This window comes from Rhinopithecus bieti, unplaced genomic scaffold, assembly GCF_001698545.2.
Source record: "Rhinopithecus bieti isolate Rb0 unplaced genomic scaffold, ASM169854v2 scaffold_28547, whole genome shotgun sequence".
Taxonomy (NCBI): domain Eukaryota; kingdom Metazoa; phylum Chordata; class Mammalia; order Primates; family Cercopithecidae; genus Rhinopithecus; species Rhinopithecus bieti.
The window spans coordinates 2,254,619-2,270,455 of record NW_016813480.1 but is presented as its reverse complement, the minus strand read 5'-3'; the positions used below and the strand labels follow the sequence as shown (position 1 = coordinate 2,270,455).

The following is a 15,837-nucleotide window of genomic DNA, read 5'->3' as shown; positions in this document are numbered from 1 at the left end:
AGGGATGCTGCTCTCAAAGTTAGGTTTATGTGTATGTTTAACCGCTTAACTCTATTAATTACTCCTTTATATAAATATAGAGTTTTCCCCCAAAACACATGTATATATGTTAACTAAGTTTTTTAAATTGTAAAATGGGATTTAAAATTACCTTGTCCTACTTAATTTCATAGCTGTATAAATTGGCACCAGAAAAACAACTTGAAACTTAACGGTGCAGGGTTTAAAGAGTTAAGAATTTAAAGGCCGGGCGCGATGGCTCAAGCCTGTAATCCCAGCACTTTGGGAGGCCTTGAAGACGGGCGCGATCACGAGGTCAGGCAAATCGAGACCATCACTGGCCTAACACGGGTGAAAAACCTCCGTCTCTACTAAAAGAAAACAAAAAACGTAGCCGCGGCCGGAGGTGGCGGGCGCCTGTATTCCCAGCTACTCGGACTGAACAGAGAATGGCGTAAACCCAGTGTCGGAGCTTGCAGTGAGCTGGCAGATCGCGGGGGCCCACTGCACTTCCAGCCTGGGGCGACAGAGCCGGAGACTCTATCTCAAAAAAAAAAAAAAAAAAAAAAAAAAAAAAAAAAAAAGAGTTAAGAATTTCACCGGTGGGTTTTAGATACATTAATTTTTTTTTTTTTTTTTCTTTTTAGAGAATAGGATTCTTGCTATGTTGACCAGGTGGCCTCAAAACTTTTTGAGATCAAGTGATCCTCCCACATCAGCCTCCTGAGTAGCTGGGGTTTAGGACTACAAGCATTGTGCCACCACACTGGCAAAATTTTTTTTTGTGTAGTATATTTTTGTAGTTAATTATTGATGTAGAAAATACTGTCTATGTATATATGTACTATTTTTTCAAAACCTCTCCCTGCCAGTATGTGGAGGAAACTACCATATCCCTCAAAGCCATGTTTGATGCCTAGAGTGTGAAAGACAGAAAATGCCTGGTGATCAAGATGAGGCCTGGTCTGGCAGTCCCCAGGCAGGCGGAAGGCACAATCACTCTAGAGTGGGCTACACCCTCTATTTCACTGGCTCTTCATCACCTCTTGCCTCTAAGGCAGGACTCTGCCTTGCACTTAGCGGCCGCAGGGCTGTCACTGAACCTGTGATGTTATCTATGGAGTGCAGGCTTTCTCTTCTTCCCATCTCATTGTGTATTGCTGGATTTCTAAGAATTAGAAGTATACGTATGTTTTCTTCCTGGGGTTAAAAATGACTTTATTCAGATGACGACAGGTAAATTATTTTATCTTGAAATAGCATTTTCAAGGGACGAATTGCTAAGTGTGTTTTTAAATGAAAACACTTCAAAGAGCATGAAGTGATGAGATGCCGAAGTCCTACACATTCTAGAACTTTCTTTTATGTTTTTTTTTCTATTCCTTGCTCTTAACTCTTGAGTATAATTTATAATCATTTGATGAATCAGAAACTGAAATCTACAATTGGTGGACAGCTTGTTTTCTTGCAGATTACTGCAGCCTTGACACACTGAAGAAAATAGCTTCAGCAGGCTGACCAGACTTTCTGCTGAATAGGCCATCCTCAGGGCTGAGATCCAAGAACTCTGAGGTATTGTTTAGGACAGACTACAGAGAACTGCAGATGATTTGTATAAAATAAAGCTCTTTTAGGATTAAGAGAGTGATTTACAGACCACGCTTTTGGTGAGGTGGTTTTTCTGGTATGTGGTGTGTTTATCAAAGAACAGTACACCTACCAAAATTCTCCCTCATTTAAAAAAAAAAAACTGTAGAGGCAAACTTTAGAGGCTGGTATTGTAATGTTTTTTGTACAACTTCTGTGATATTTTTCCTGTCTACATTTTGAACAGCTGTTTGATGAGAGTCTGAATTTTATTTTTTATTTCTACTTTTTGGTCTTCTGCCATTTTTCCTATCCTTTACTAAATTCAAGCAGCTGCCATATTAGCTTTTCTTTGCTGGATATTGGCTCTCTTCCACACCTATCTTTCTAGACTTTAAACCCCTTTTTCTTTTGTAGTTTTGTTTTCATCAGTTTTGTTTTCGAGAGCATCTGTTATCTTAAAGAGATAACAAAATACATTTTACTGAGTAAAAGAACTCAAGAATTATTTGACCTTATATTCTCTGTGTGGACTTTTCCCCCAACTAATATTTCAGAAGAGCGTAGACTGTAATATTTTTAAACCTAACATTTGACCTATCAACAGATCTGCTCTTCCTGTTATTGTATTGTCCATGGGCTTTTCTATTCAGAGTTTACTATTTCCTAATTAACCCTATCACCACCACCCCACAAAGTTACTTTCAGTAAGAGATGCTTTTCTTCATAGCTCATATAAAAATTTACCATGGCACATTTACTCAGGTTTTATAATATGAATTGAAAAAGAATCACTGTATTTTCTGTATCAGGATTTAAGAATAAATATTTATTAAAATACGTGCTGCTTTGAAAATGAAGTCAGTAGACCCTATAGTGAAGTAGGTGTCTTATGAACTGAGAAATAAGTTTTCCCTAGGAGCTAAATGTTAAGAATTAACCCTCATTTTAACCAAAGAAGTGATCTGTCTGTAATAGTAATCCACTCTCAGTGGCCATCTATAAATGGGTAGTTGCAGATTTTAGAATGTTGATGTCTAGGTGAGGGGACTTGAGTTTTGTCTTTGCCAGAGCCGTTCTTGTCATGATAAGCACCATTAAATATTGCTGCTCGACTTGCCCCTCTCACTAGACTGAGCTTCTTGAGGACTAGGATCATGCTTGTAATAGAGCTGTAGTGTAAGGGTTAGGATCCTGGGGCCTAGAGTCAGATTGCCTGGGTTCACATCCCAGGCCCTATCATTTATTGGCTATTAACGTCCTTAGGTAAGTTTCTTGACCTTATTTTCTCCTTATTTCCTTAGCTATGAAACAGGAGCTACATAAGTTGTGAGGATTAGCTGTAAGGTAAATGGTACATAAGTACTGTTACCATTATAATTTTTCATCATGTCCCAGTGGTGCATGTTAAATGCATATTAGAACTGTATTCAAAGGAGAATTGCCTGGACCCTGGATGAGGAGAGCAGCCCTATATATCACAAATGCATAGATGCCTCTGTCAGTGGAGATCCAGTGCTCAATACAATTCATAACCCAGGAAACACCCTCCTCATGTTTTGACCTGTATCCTTGAATGAAAGGAAACTGTGTTTAAATATGTGAAGATTGTACCAATGTTGTCTTTCCAGTGGACACTACTTTAGAGTATGGAAAGGTTTTGAGCTGCAGAAAAGTTAAAAAGAGAAAAGACATTAACTTGTCAAATCCTTCATCTTGGCATGAATGCAATAGATCCTTCACTAAGAAAATATTGTTTCCCACTAGTGCTAAGCTTCCATTTTCCTGCTTGTCATGGTATTTCATTTCATGGTTCTGAAAATACTCATGATTTAATACAGTACTTGAAACAGTTGCACTTGGAAACTGAGTAACATTTTGCAATCTTAAATCATATTACTCTTATGTTTGTTTATGTGTAGGTCTATGTGGAAATACAAGAAATTTGACACTGATTCGTAGATCATTTTATTATTTTACATTTTGTTTTTCAATACCTTTCGACTATTATGGTTTATAGAACATATAACCTTCCCTCAGTATCCCTGGGGGATTGCTTCCAGGACCCCCATGGATACCAAAACCCACAGATGCTCAAGTCGCTGATATAAAATGGCATAATATTTGCATATAACCTACATGCCTCTTCCTCTATACTTTAAATCATCTCTAGATTGCCTGTAACCTAAGTAATCTATTATTACTAATATTACATTGTACTAGGTATAATCTTGTATTATCTAGTACAATGTAAATTCTATGTAAATAGCTCTTATTCCGTATTGGTTTTTATTTGTGTTATTTTCATTATATTGTTTTTTTTTGCTTCTTTAAAAAAAAACTTTCAATCCATGTTTGGTTGAATCCACAGATACAGAGGGCCGACTGTATACTCTTATGCTTACAAAAAATGGGGCACTGCATTTTCAATACAAATGCCTGGGACCATACTTTCACATCTCATGAGAAATACCGAATTCCTAAATTCACAATTCTATCTTAGCGTTTGCTTGACAGCAATTGGGCCATATGCTAAACTTCTGTATTAATTCCTACACATCCAGTGTTTCTATATAAGCCCCAAGTCAAAGTATTTACAAGGCTCTTTTTCCTATAATTTGCAAGGAATGAAACCACTTTTAATTTATGTGAAAATCTTGATTATAACAATATAATTAGGGACTTTATTAAGATCAGTGCAAGAAAATAAGCTTCATGGAATATATGCGGGATATTTCTGCCTTTCCACATTAATCCAAATATTACCGACTCATTAACAGAATAATCAGTGTGTGCAGTAAGTTAATTCTGTTGTTTGATACTTAGCTGACTTTCAGCCAGTTCAAAAATGGGCCTATAAGAAAGGAGCAGTTACATCTATCGATGTGGAGCAAACAGGGAGATTGGGAAAGGCTTGGTGGAGAGGGTAATGTCAGACCTGAGTGTCTGGTGTAAAGGTTGTGAGTGGAGAGTGATTTGGACAGAGGGCATAGCCCGGGCATAACCCCATGCATGTAACAGCAAATGTAGTGTCTAAGCCATGTTAGGCCTCTGGACTGTCAGAGCCAAGGCCCTAGATGTGGTGATCCCAAAGGGCATCTGTGTGGCAAAGCCTTGCAGAGACAGGCTAGTAGCCCTCCTGTGACATCTCACCCTCTCTGTACTGGCATCCTCCACTCCAACATTAGGCACTGTCACCTCAAAACACAATTAGGATCTCCACTAAGAAATGGAGTTCAGAAGATGTTAACATGTGTGAGTGAAGTGGGATTTGCCCACTTATAATATAATGAAGCAAAAGAATAATATTGGAAGCTAAACAAAGGCCATTTATCACTAATCAGTAGCTCACTAAAGGGAAAAGTGTTTTCTAGATCTGAAACTTCGCTGAGATTTTCAGGCAGCCCTAAAGGATCAAAGTCCTCAATCCTGACAGGAAAGATTCCAGCTGTGCCTCATTCTGTGTCCTTGGCCAGTGTCTGTGGTTTCCCAGTGTGCCCTAATGGTTGATGACACTAAGGATACGTGTTGCTGTTGTTCCCCTGTTCGTTTGGCCACTAGAGGGGATTGCTCCCTCAAGAGCCTGAAGCTATTCATTTTTTTATTACATTTATTTGCCCAGTGACATACTATCTTTTTCTCTTTTATCTTCTTTTCACCTCCTTTGTCTTTCCTCTTCTTCCATCTCACCCATCATCATCTATTCTGTCTACAGATGGAGTATTTTTATTTTTAAATCCTTGCATTTGTATCATGTCCCACACGTACCCAGAACCCATTTATTCCCCAGATCTTAACTTAGTACCTACCATGTGCCAGGTATTGAGAAAACTAGGTTGAAAAAGACAAGTTCTGAGATCTTTAGGAGTGTAATCAAGTAAAACATAGCTATCATAGTTCTTCTGCTTCTTATAAAATACAGAACACTTGGATCCAAATCAAATATTTCATTTTATCCTCATAACAACCCTGTGAGGTAATTATTATCATCATTGCAAAAAGCAATCTGCAGTATTTTGTCTTATTTTCCACCATTGCTTAAAATACCACTTTCTTCTATCTTTAGTTCATGTGGGCATGAAATCAACAAAGGATCTCATTAATCTTCCTTTCAAACTCACGTTCTTCTATCACTTTCCAGTCTTTTGCCAGCATAAGTTCTTCTTGAAACTTCAGCACCTTTTCTCATGACTGTTTGTTATTTTAGAGATGAATATTGGAACTCCCTCCTCACATTCTCCTAGATAATCCAATATTTGTTTTTAAAGTACATATATAGCTCTTTATTTTATATGCAGTCCCTAATAGCCTCTTCAGGGAAGAGCCTTGCTCACCGTATAAATCACAGTACCTTGTATTTAGCAAGTGCGTAATATAGATTAGCCAAATTTAACAAAATGTACAGATTAATTTATTGTGCCTCTAGTTTATGTCTGAAAAATTCTTTTCCTTTCCCAAATGACCTCAGTGTTCCTATTGAGTTTTACCTTGTGTTTAAAAACGCTTTTTACAATTTGAATTTTTTTTACCTTTCTTTAGAGCTTATACATGACCCCAGACAATTTAATATTTTACTGAAATTAAATAAGGATATTTCTAAATTTTTGCCTGTGTCTGTAGTCAAAATACTAAGTCATAAAGAACCCAAACTTTGTCCTGTGGTTTCTACAGATCCCTATGACTACTAAACCACTAGTTACTACTGGCAATATGAACCCATAGCAGTTGTTTGCAGATGTTCAGAGTGATCTGATCATCTGTCCATATTTTTTTTATCAATGATCTGACATCAAAGCTTTACTGAAGATCAAGTAGATAGTTCCATTTTTCTCTCTAAGCTTTATTACTCCATTATGGGAAGAAATTTAGATTGCCATCGTAAGGTTTCTTTTACATGTATGTGGATGACTCCACAAGTATAAACATGTTTGCCTTCAGCACTGATAATGTGTTGGGCCTTTTAGATAACTTCCCAGTCAACAGCAGCAAATGATGCTATACTCATTTCTGCCAATTTTCTAAGAAGTCTGTATTCTTGTCACCAAGTCGTGCTTGTTTGAACACACTCAAGAAAAGAGTAGTCCTATTAAACAATGTATTGCCTTTTTTGAACCTGTTTTTCTGTCCATCATGTGACAGATACTGTACTATACAGTTAGCTAATCAAAGGTGACTTTTTAAAGACTGAGAGAGACACAAATGAGGAAAGCTTCCAACGTTCAGCCTTGTGTTCCTAGCTTTCCTTCACCATCGCAGGAAGAGGCCTGTAGCTCCCTCTGACTGACTCCATCATTTCTGAGCAGTTATTTGAGATTTAGCTTCTCTGATTTTATTCCTTTAAAATTCCCGTTTTCCTACTTTATGGTTTAATTTTCCTCTCAATTTCTGGTGCTTTATTTCAGTTGCCTTCAATTTCTTGCTACCCCTTCTGTATACTAGAACAGTTAACCCTCAGTTGATTAAAGTGATTAAAAAGAAACAGACCCAGATAACTCAAAACTAGTTTGTTTGACTTTGGATTTTAAGATGATTTTGTACCAGATTTGCATTCCCACTTGGGTTTTATTTAAGCTGCTATTATGATCAGTTGACATTCCTTAAGCATGTACCAGCTGGCTAATGGAGTGAACAGGCAGGCCTGAGGAAGCTATGCTAGGATGGAAAATTGGCTGGAGATAATACACACATGGATCATTGAAAATTGATTGTGGTTTGTTCCTGTGCCCAGAAAACCGTCTGCTTAATGACTCAGCTCTCTTGGGTCTCCATGGAACTTAGGATTCTAATATAATTAATTGGTTTTACAAATAAACCTTCAAGATATTGAAAAGAACCAAGTATAAAAACTAGCATACCAAGAACTGTTTATGTCTGAATAATTTTTTAATGGTTCAAGTTCTGTATGTACTTAGTACTTATATATTCTCCTATTTGCTTTTCCTGTATTTTAATTACAGTTTACACTTCTTTCATCATCTCATTAAAAACTGTCTTGTTTCATGCATGTTGATGTTTCATAATCTTTGATAATTTAAGTATTTTGCCTCTGTGATAATGTAGAATAGAAACTGGATTTATAATTTCCTTACCCAATAATTCATTAATGAGATTTCTCGAGGAAACAACAGAGGCTACAGTAATGGGGTAGTTGCTGACTTTTTCCCCTTAATTTTGAAGGTAGTGACACTGTTTTAAGGTTGGGATACTTGATTGCTAGAAATTGTTGTTTTCTTCTTTGAAAGTAAAGCTCTGTAGAGGGAGCTTATGCAGGAGAATTTTGGGTGGGAAGTAGCGAATGCTCAACATTCTTAGGACAAAATAGTGATCAGTCAGTCCTCCTTCATTCCTTCCGCCTCTCCAGTATCAGCCTATTTCCCAGTTCTCTTTGAATAAATGCAGTAGTGGCACTCTGTTAGGCCTTTTTTCCCCCATTTATTTTAATTTTTGCCTTTTAATGATAAACAATTTCTCCAGGATTTGCTGTGCAGATATTTGTGGAGGAGATAGTCTAATAGAAGGATCAGATGATACCTAGCCTTAAAAACAGAGGTTGGGTTTTGTTTGCTTTGTTCCTCTTCCTCATTGCCCTTCTCTCTGATCGTTAGCAGTGTTACTTGGGCAAGTTAGTCAATGTCTCTGAATATCACTTTCCACATCTGCAAACTGGTGGTAATAACTATGTTATCATGTTTATATAGTATAGTACTTGGTATACTTAAAGCTCTATGTCAACATTAGTTGTTGTTAAACCAATTGCAGATACCTAACTTGGGTAGATCCAAACCATGGGAATGGGTCACTCTGCACCACTTTGACTGTGGACAGCAGCTAAGCCCCCTTTACCAATGGGAACAAGGTAGACCAGCTGACTGAGTGTCCTTCCACCCAGTCTCTACTCCTCTTTTATGGTCTTTCATCCTTGGTAAATTTGTTTTACCGCAGGCAGTCTTTCTCATACACATACCTTCTTTTCTCTTTGATTGTACTTGTAAACCAGAAGGCATCCTTAAGCGTGCCAGGTAAAATTAATAACAGTGCTAGAGACGATTTTAAGTAGAATCAAAACTGAAGAAGAGTCACTGTCAAACTTCAAGCTCTTGAAAGCACCTAGAATATGCCTTCAGGGTCTCTGCAAGAATCTTTACTGAGTACCTTCTGCAGATGTATAGCATTTCAGCTGGATTCTGACTCAAGTAAGCTTCTGTAGTCTGGTCCAGAAAGCTAGGCAAACATTTTAACATAGTTTTTATGGGAAAATAGATCCTAGTTTATTTGTAACTGATACATATTTTGTTCATAGTTGGGGAACTGCCCCAAAAGTTTTTTTCCCAATTATTTTAACCATTTCTTTTGACAGAAGGAGAGCACATAGGTGGATCTAGGTATGATTTATCTGTTTTTGTTTTAAAACTACCACACTAATTTATGGGAAAGGAAGAGGCATATTTGGAATATGTATACCCTTTAATTTTTTTACTTAAATCTATAAGGGTGAAAAAGGATCTCGGTTTGGAATTAGGATAAATTTTGATTGAACTACTGTAAGAGACAAAGTCCCCAGATCATTTCAGCAGGCCATATCATTATTCTAAAGAACTGGAAGAAGCAGCATATGTGGTCATCAGATGAACATACCTGTTTGTGATTCCATAAGACTGGGCTGCGAAACTTGTGATTGAGGGAGTCAGCATGTCAGTAGATAGGCAAGCGCTTCAGTTCTTCATTGATCCATAGCAGAAGGGCCTTCCCAAGAAGGATCAGAAAATGTCAGGCTGCTGAGTTAACTGAAAAGACATCTTTTAAAGATCTCAATCAGAGTTTATTTAAAATGAGTTACACAAAATAAGCAGATGTATTTTTGAAGATGAAGAGGTAGTGAAATAGTTTGAAAGCATAGTATTAAGAATATGGAAGTAAATAACGAGAAACAGATGAAAAAAAGTTGAAATTGTTTTCTTTGGTGGGTAGGGCAGGATAATGTAGAAGACTATTGTATTTTAAATCTTTTAAATAATATTTGTCTTTTAAACAATGTGCGTGCTTTACTTTGATAAAATCAACATGAAATAAAACGTTCTTGTAAACAGAATGTTAATATTTGAAGATTGTATAGTGTATGGTAGAGTTATAATAGTGTCATTATAACATTTTAATATAGACTCTATATAATTATCCAGCTTCAAAAATTCATGATTAGATTTATAGTTCTGTTTTTGGACTATATTTGTTTACACCTCTCTTTTTCTTAACTTTGTTATTGATACATCATATTCAAGTCAGGGATGATCATCTTCCTATGTTGCTACCTACCGCACCTTGCACAGTATTTTACACATAGTAAAGTCTCAGAATATGGTTGATAAATATGTTTTCTGTTTTTTTAACCTCTTCACACAAATAATACATGTTCATTGTAGAAAAAATAGAAAATGCAGCAATGCAAACAGAAAAAAAAAATCACCTTAAAACTCATCTTACTGTTTTGATAACATCCCTCCAAATTTTTTTATTATTATTTTTTTATTTTTTAGAGACCAGGTCTTGCTGTGTTGCCCAGGCTGGTCTCAAACTCCTGGCCTCAGGTGATCCTCTCACCTCAGTCTCCCAAAGTACTGGGATTACAGGCATGAGCCACCATACCCAGCCCTCTCCAAATGTTTTTCTATGTAATATATATGTAAATAATTTTGAAATTAAGATTATTCTACACATATTCTTTTGTACCAGCTTTATATACTGAATGTCTGTCCTGTGCCAAAATTCATTTGTCTTCATTTTAATGACTGCCTAATCTTCCGCGTATGTGGATATGTCATGATTTATTTAACCAATCTTTTATCAGTAAATATTTAAGTTTTCTGTTTTTTTTCTTTGTTAGCAAATAGTTTGAATATCCTTGTACATATAGTTTTGCATACTTATTTGAATATTTTCATAGGACAAAGTAAAATTTTTAGGTCAACTGGTATATACTATTCTTAAGGTTCTTTATTATGTTGCTGGATTGTCCTCCAGAAATGTAATATCAGCTTCAGTCCCCATTAGTAGAGAAGAAGTTATCCATTTCTCTACCCCCCTCACTAATGGGCAGAAACATTTATCCTTGTTGAGTTCACTGGTATTTTTCTGAATAACAGTGAATTTGAAAAAATATAGATAAATACATATTTGGATGTTCATGTCTTTTGGTTATTCAAATTAATAAGAAAAGAGAATTCTTATATTAAGTTGATTTAACTGTCTCATATCAAAATATTTTCCCAGTTTGTAATTTTTTCTCTTCATTGTTGCTTCTCTTTATATTAATAGTTTCTTTTAATTTATGTGTTCAAAATTGTCAACCGTTTAAAAAAAAATTTGCCCCAACAATCATGCTTCAAAGGTTGGTTCCTTTCCCAAGATCATGGAATGAATTGATTTTCAGAACTTAGTGGGATGACTGCCTCTCAAATCTTTTCCTTTTTCTTATCAGGAAAGCAATAGAAGAACTGCTTAAGGAGGCAAAACGTGGGAAAACTAGAGCTGAAACAATGGGACCCATGGGTTGGTAAGTTCTTTGAGTAATCTGCCTTAAAATGTAAGAAAAAATTCTTAACTGGAGATATAAATATGTAAATCTTTAGCATATAGAGGAAATGGGAAACCTTGGAAGCAGAGGAAGTCACTCAGAGACAAGCGTAGACTAAGACACTGCTGAGAACCGAATGTTGAGAAACTCTAACAACATGAAGAAATGGGCAGCTGGTGCATATGGAGGATATACAGTGTAGGTTCATTGTCCCTTTACTTCACAAGTCCCCAAGAGGTGTTTAGATACTACTGTGCCCAAAATCATCATCTGTGCAAGAGTAATATTATGTTGGTGTTTATTGTTTAAGAATTTCTAGTTTACTTATAGTCCTTAGTAAATTAAAATTTATTTTAGGAAATTAATTTTAACTGTAAACATTCTGATTATGTGACAATTCAGCCATGCAGAATTAAAGATTACCTTTGCTGATTATGTACAAAATAGAGCTTGTTAAAACTTAATATGGACTGGACACAATGGCTCATGCCTGCCATCCCAGCACTTTGAGAGGCCCAGGTGGGAGGATTGTTTGAGCCCAAGAGTTCGAGACCAGCCTGGGCAACATAGTGAGACTTCATCTCTACCAAAAAAAAAAAAAAAAAGATCCTTCTAGGCACTACTTTAGTGATGCTATTTGCATTTGATGAATATGCTGATTGTGGAATTTTATCTACAGTTAAAATGTACTGCAGTGGAATGAGGTGGGTCATTAAAAAGAATAAAATGTAAAAATGTGATAAGAGTAGAAGCTCAACTTCTGAACTTAGCTTGTTGTGTAAATTTGACGTTTAGAACTGCGTACATCGTTTACCTAAAATCCAAGACGAAAATTAAAATAGAGAGAAAAGATAATACCTAAAAATCAAGCAAAATAAAACATGGACCTGATAAACCATTGAGTGGATGACTTAGCTTCATGGAAAGAAACTATTTCAGGTGATCTGGAATTTGACTATATTTCCCAAAGATAAAAAATAACTACAAAGAAATTGTTTGCGGTCACCATATTGTTAGTATTGGTATTGCTATTCTGAAAATTTTATATATTAGGATAAAACAAGTAATACTTGCTGTATATAAATACCAAGATTTAACATGAAAATGTTAAAGAGCTACAAATATAAAATCAGAGAAGTAAAAACCTACCTATAATCCTAAATTCAAATTGGAAACATCAGTATGAGGTTGTGCTAGATTTTCTCTTAAAAAAGAGAGGGAGAGAGAAAAGCTTTTTCTAGCTCTCTTCACAGAAAAGGCCTAGAAACAATGACCACCCACCCAGTAGCAGTGGGCACCCCTAGTGCCAAAATTGTTTTATGTAAATACCATTTCTCACTGAAAGGAGAGAGGAATCCTTAGAGTAAGAACTGATTACAGACCTGAAGTAGTGCCCAGAGTTAGCCAAACTGCAAAGTTAGAGGTCACAGTCCCCAAGACTATCCTTACTTTTTATACTAACTGCAAGTTCAGAGGGTTCCCCCAAACTACCACCCTTAGCTTCAGTAATTCACTGGAAGAACTCACACAATTCACTGAAATCTGTTATATTCGTGGTTACAGTTTATTACAGGGAAAAGATACAAATTAAAATCAGCCAAAATAAGACACAAAGATCCGAGTCTGGGAGGAGTCCAAATGTTAAGCCACTGTTACCCTCTGCTCCGTGAAGAGGACATGCTACCCTCCCAACATCAGTGTGTGATAATAGGCATGGAATATTGCCAAGCAAGGAAGCTCATCTGAGCCTCAGCGTTCAAAGTTTTTATTGAGGTTTCATTACAAAGGTTTGATTGATGGGTGAATGGATGGATTACATGACTGATCTCAGTTTCCAGGTTGACTGATACCACGTAACCCGAAGCTCTCACCCTAAGTCATATGTTAGTCTCTCTGGCATGGCCAGCTTCCACTCTAAGACTCTAAGGTGTAGCCAACTCCACCCTAAACAAAGACATTTCTATCAGGTATGACATAGATTACTTTCTGGAAGCTAAGGCAAAGGCCAGCCCTCTCTTTGGGCCAGATCAAACTCTTCACTACATGGGCAGGAAATGTATAAGAGAAGCTGGAAAATTTTGTCATACTAGAAAGCAAAGAAACTGTCAAAGACCAATGTACTCATGTCAGAAAGACTCAGGACCCACTTGAAAGGTCTCCCACTAGTCAAAGATGAGATAATTTGATTTAAAAAACAAATAAATGATTACAACACCTAAAATATGTTAAAATCTATAAGGTCATAATGATAATCATAATGACAAACCTGGTAGTCCCTTTTATAGAATGCTAGGGAACCAAATCACTATTCACAAAACTGATAAATAGGAAGAGGTAAGCATTTACCCTGTTCCCTGTACAAATTATACTTCAAAGTCACCAATTGATGAAAGAAAACTTTACAGAAGAATTATAACTAATACATTAGAAGGATTATAGAATAATATTATCATCATTTGAGTTTGAACACATTCATCAACCCTTATACCACAGAAAGACGCAAGAAGAGCAAACCACCACCTCTGGGGCATCCTTGTCAAAAAATTGAACCTGAATCTGATCAAGTCTCTAGTTAGAACTACTAGTTTACAAGAAATACAGAGGGCAGAGGAACATGTTAAATGACACCATAAGGCTGCAATCACAAAAATCCAAAATGTGAGAAATGCTACAGGACAAAGAACCCAGTTTCTTTAACAAATGAATTGCAAGGAGAAAAGAAAGAGGAGTATCCTATGAATTAATAGATTTGAGGAACATCAAATAAAATGGGTACCTTGGGCCAGGCACGGTGGCTCAAGCCTGTAATCCCAGCACTTTGGGAGGCCGAGACGGGCGGATCACGAGGTCAGGAGATCGAGACCATCCTGGCTAACACGGTGAAACCCCGTCTCTACTAAAATACAAAACTAGCCGGGCGAGGTGGCGGGCGCCTGTAGTCCCAGCTACTCGGGAGGCTGAGGCGGGAGAGTGGCGTAAACCCGGGAGGCGGAGCTTGCAGTGAGCTGAGATCCAGCCACTGCACTCCAGTCCGGCGACAGAGCGAGACTCCGCCTCAAAAAAAAAAAAAAAAAATGGGTACCTTGTTTGTATCTTTATCCAAACTAACTGTAAAAAGTTATGAAACAATTGAGAGTATTTGATGATATTAAGGAACTGATGTTGATTTTTTAGGTGTGATAGTATTGCTGTTATTTTAATTTTTAAAAGCCATTATCTTTTAGAAATGTATTCTGATATATTTATGGATGAAATTATATAATGAAATAATCCAATGTGAGTCAATCTGTATCTATCATGTGTAATCATCTTAGCTTCAGTAAAATACCTAGTAAATAGTAGATATATTATTTTAAAGTGAATACTTAAAAAAAATGCTCAGCTTTAATTTTGAATATTTATATTAATAGATATAACCCACATAAACAAAGCCTCTTTGGGGTGTTCTCAATCATTTTTAGGAGTGTGAGTGTAAAGTACCCTAAGACCACAAAGTTTGAGAATCACTATTATAAGACAATTGAAAAAAATAAGAATGCCAGCAGGAATTCTTGTCTTTTAGACTCATGGGAAAAGTAGGAGGATGATTTTGAAAATCTGGTAAGATAATGTGTATGAAAACACCCAGCACGGTTCCTGGCATGTAGCAGTTAGTTAGTAAATATTAGTTAAATCTGCTCTTCTTTCTAGCCCTCCCCTGTGCTTTACAGAAATAGGGTGCTGCTACTATTGTGAGTCAGATTAGTATAAACTTTTTAGGCACAGAGTGCTTTGGTTTTGGATGTAAGGCTGAATCTTTATCAGGCTGTCAGTGATCATTGGTCCAATCTAATACCTATTGGAAAGACTCAGCATAGAGCTAAAATCATGCAGTTTACAAGTAAGTTAGAAAATATCAATCATAGTTCTTGCTCTGTAAGGAGGGTTCAAGGGGATTGGTTGTTTCTAGCCAGCTCTCCAGATAGACGTCATTTATCCTGACAACTTTAATGCCACTTACTGGCTTAGTAAAACTTTCTGATAGTAAAAGAACTAGTGTATCAATGCTAGTTCTGCTCTCCCTGGGGAAAGTTACCATGTGCACCAGCCTGTCTTGAGATTTGTGTGGCCATTGATATACTCTGGGAATAACACCAGTTAGCTTCGCAGTTCCACAGAGTTACTGGGGACCCAGGCTCCTCCCAGTTTTCCAAATCTCCCAGTCATAGGGTGTGACTCTTTTCTACGTAATCTAATATAGTAACAGACATTGAGTCCACATTTCAATTAGCAGAAAGGAAGAAGAGAAAGAAGGCACACCCGTTTCCTTTAAGAAAACTTGCCATGACCGGGCACTGTGGCTCACGCCTATATCCCAGCACTTTGGGAGGCCGAGGTGAGCGGATCACTTGAGGTCAGGAGTTTGAGACCAGCCTGGCCAACCTGGTGAAATCACATGTCTACTAAAAATACAAAAATTAGCGGGATGTGCTGGCGCACGTCTGTAATCCCAACTACTCGGGAGGCTGAGGCAGGAGAAGTACTTGAACCTGTGAGAGGGAGGTTGCAGTAAGCCGAGATCGTGCCATTGCACTCCAGCCTGGGGGACACAGTGAGACTCCATCTCAAAAAAAGAAAGAAAAGAAAACTTGCCAGAAGTTGCATTTACCATTTCTTTCTTTCTTTTTTTTTTTTTTTTTTTT

The 15,837-nt window shown here is 36.9% G+C and overlaps 1 protein-coding gene across 2 annotated transcripts in view; it reads left to right on the top strand.

Annotated features, from left to right (window-relative positions):
- POLR1D (RNA polymerase I and III subunit D) overlaps positions 1–15,837 on the top strand; it is a 46,350-nt gene that overhangs the window by 15,933 nt on the left and 14,580 nt on the right. For both annotated transcript variants that reach the window (XM_017848481.1, XM_017848482.1), the window contains one exon: positions 11,060–11,134. In XM_017848481.1, the coding sequence (XP_017703970.1) occupies positions 11,060–11,134 (75 nt within the window). The remainder of the gene's footprint in view (positions 1–11,059; positions 11,135–15,837) is intronic.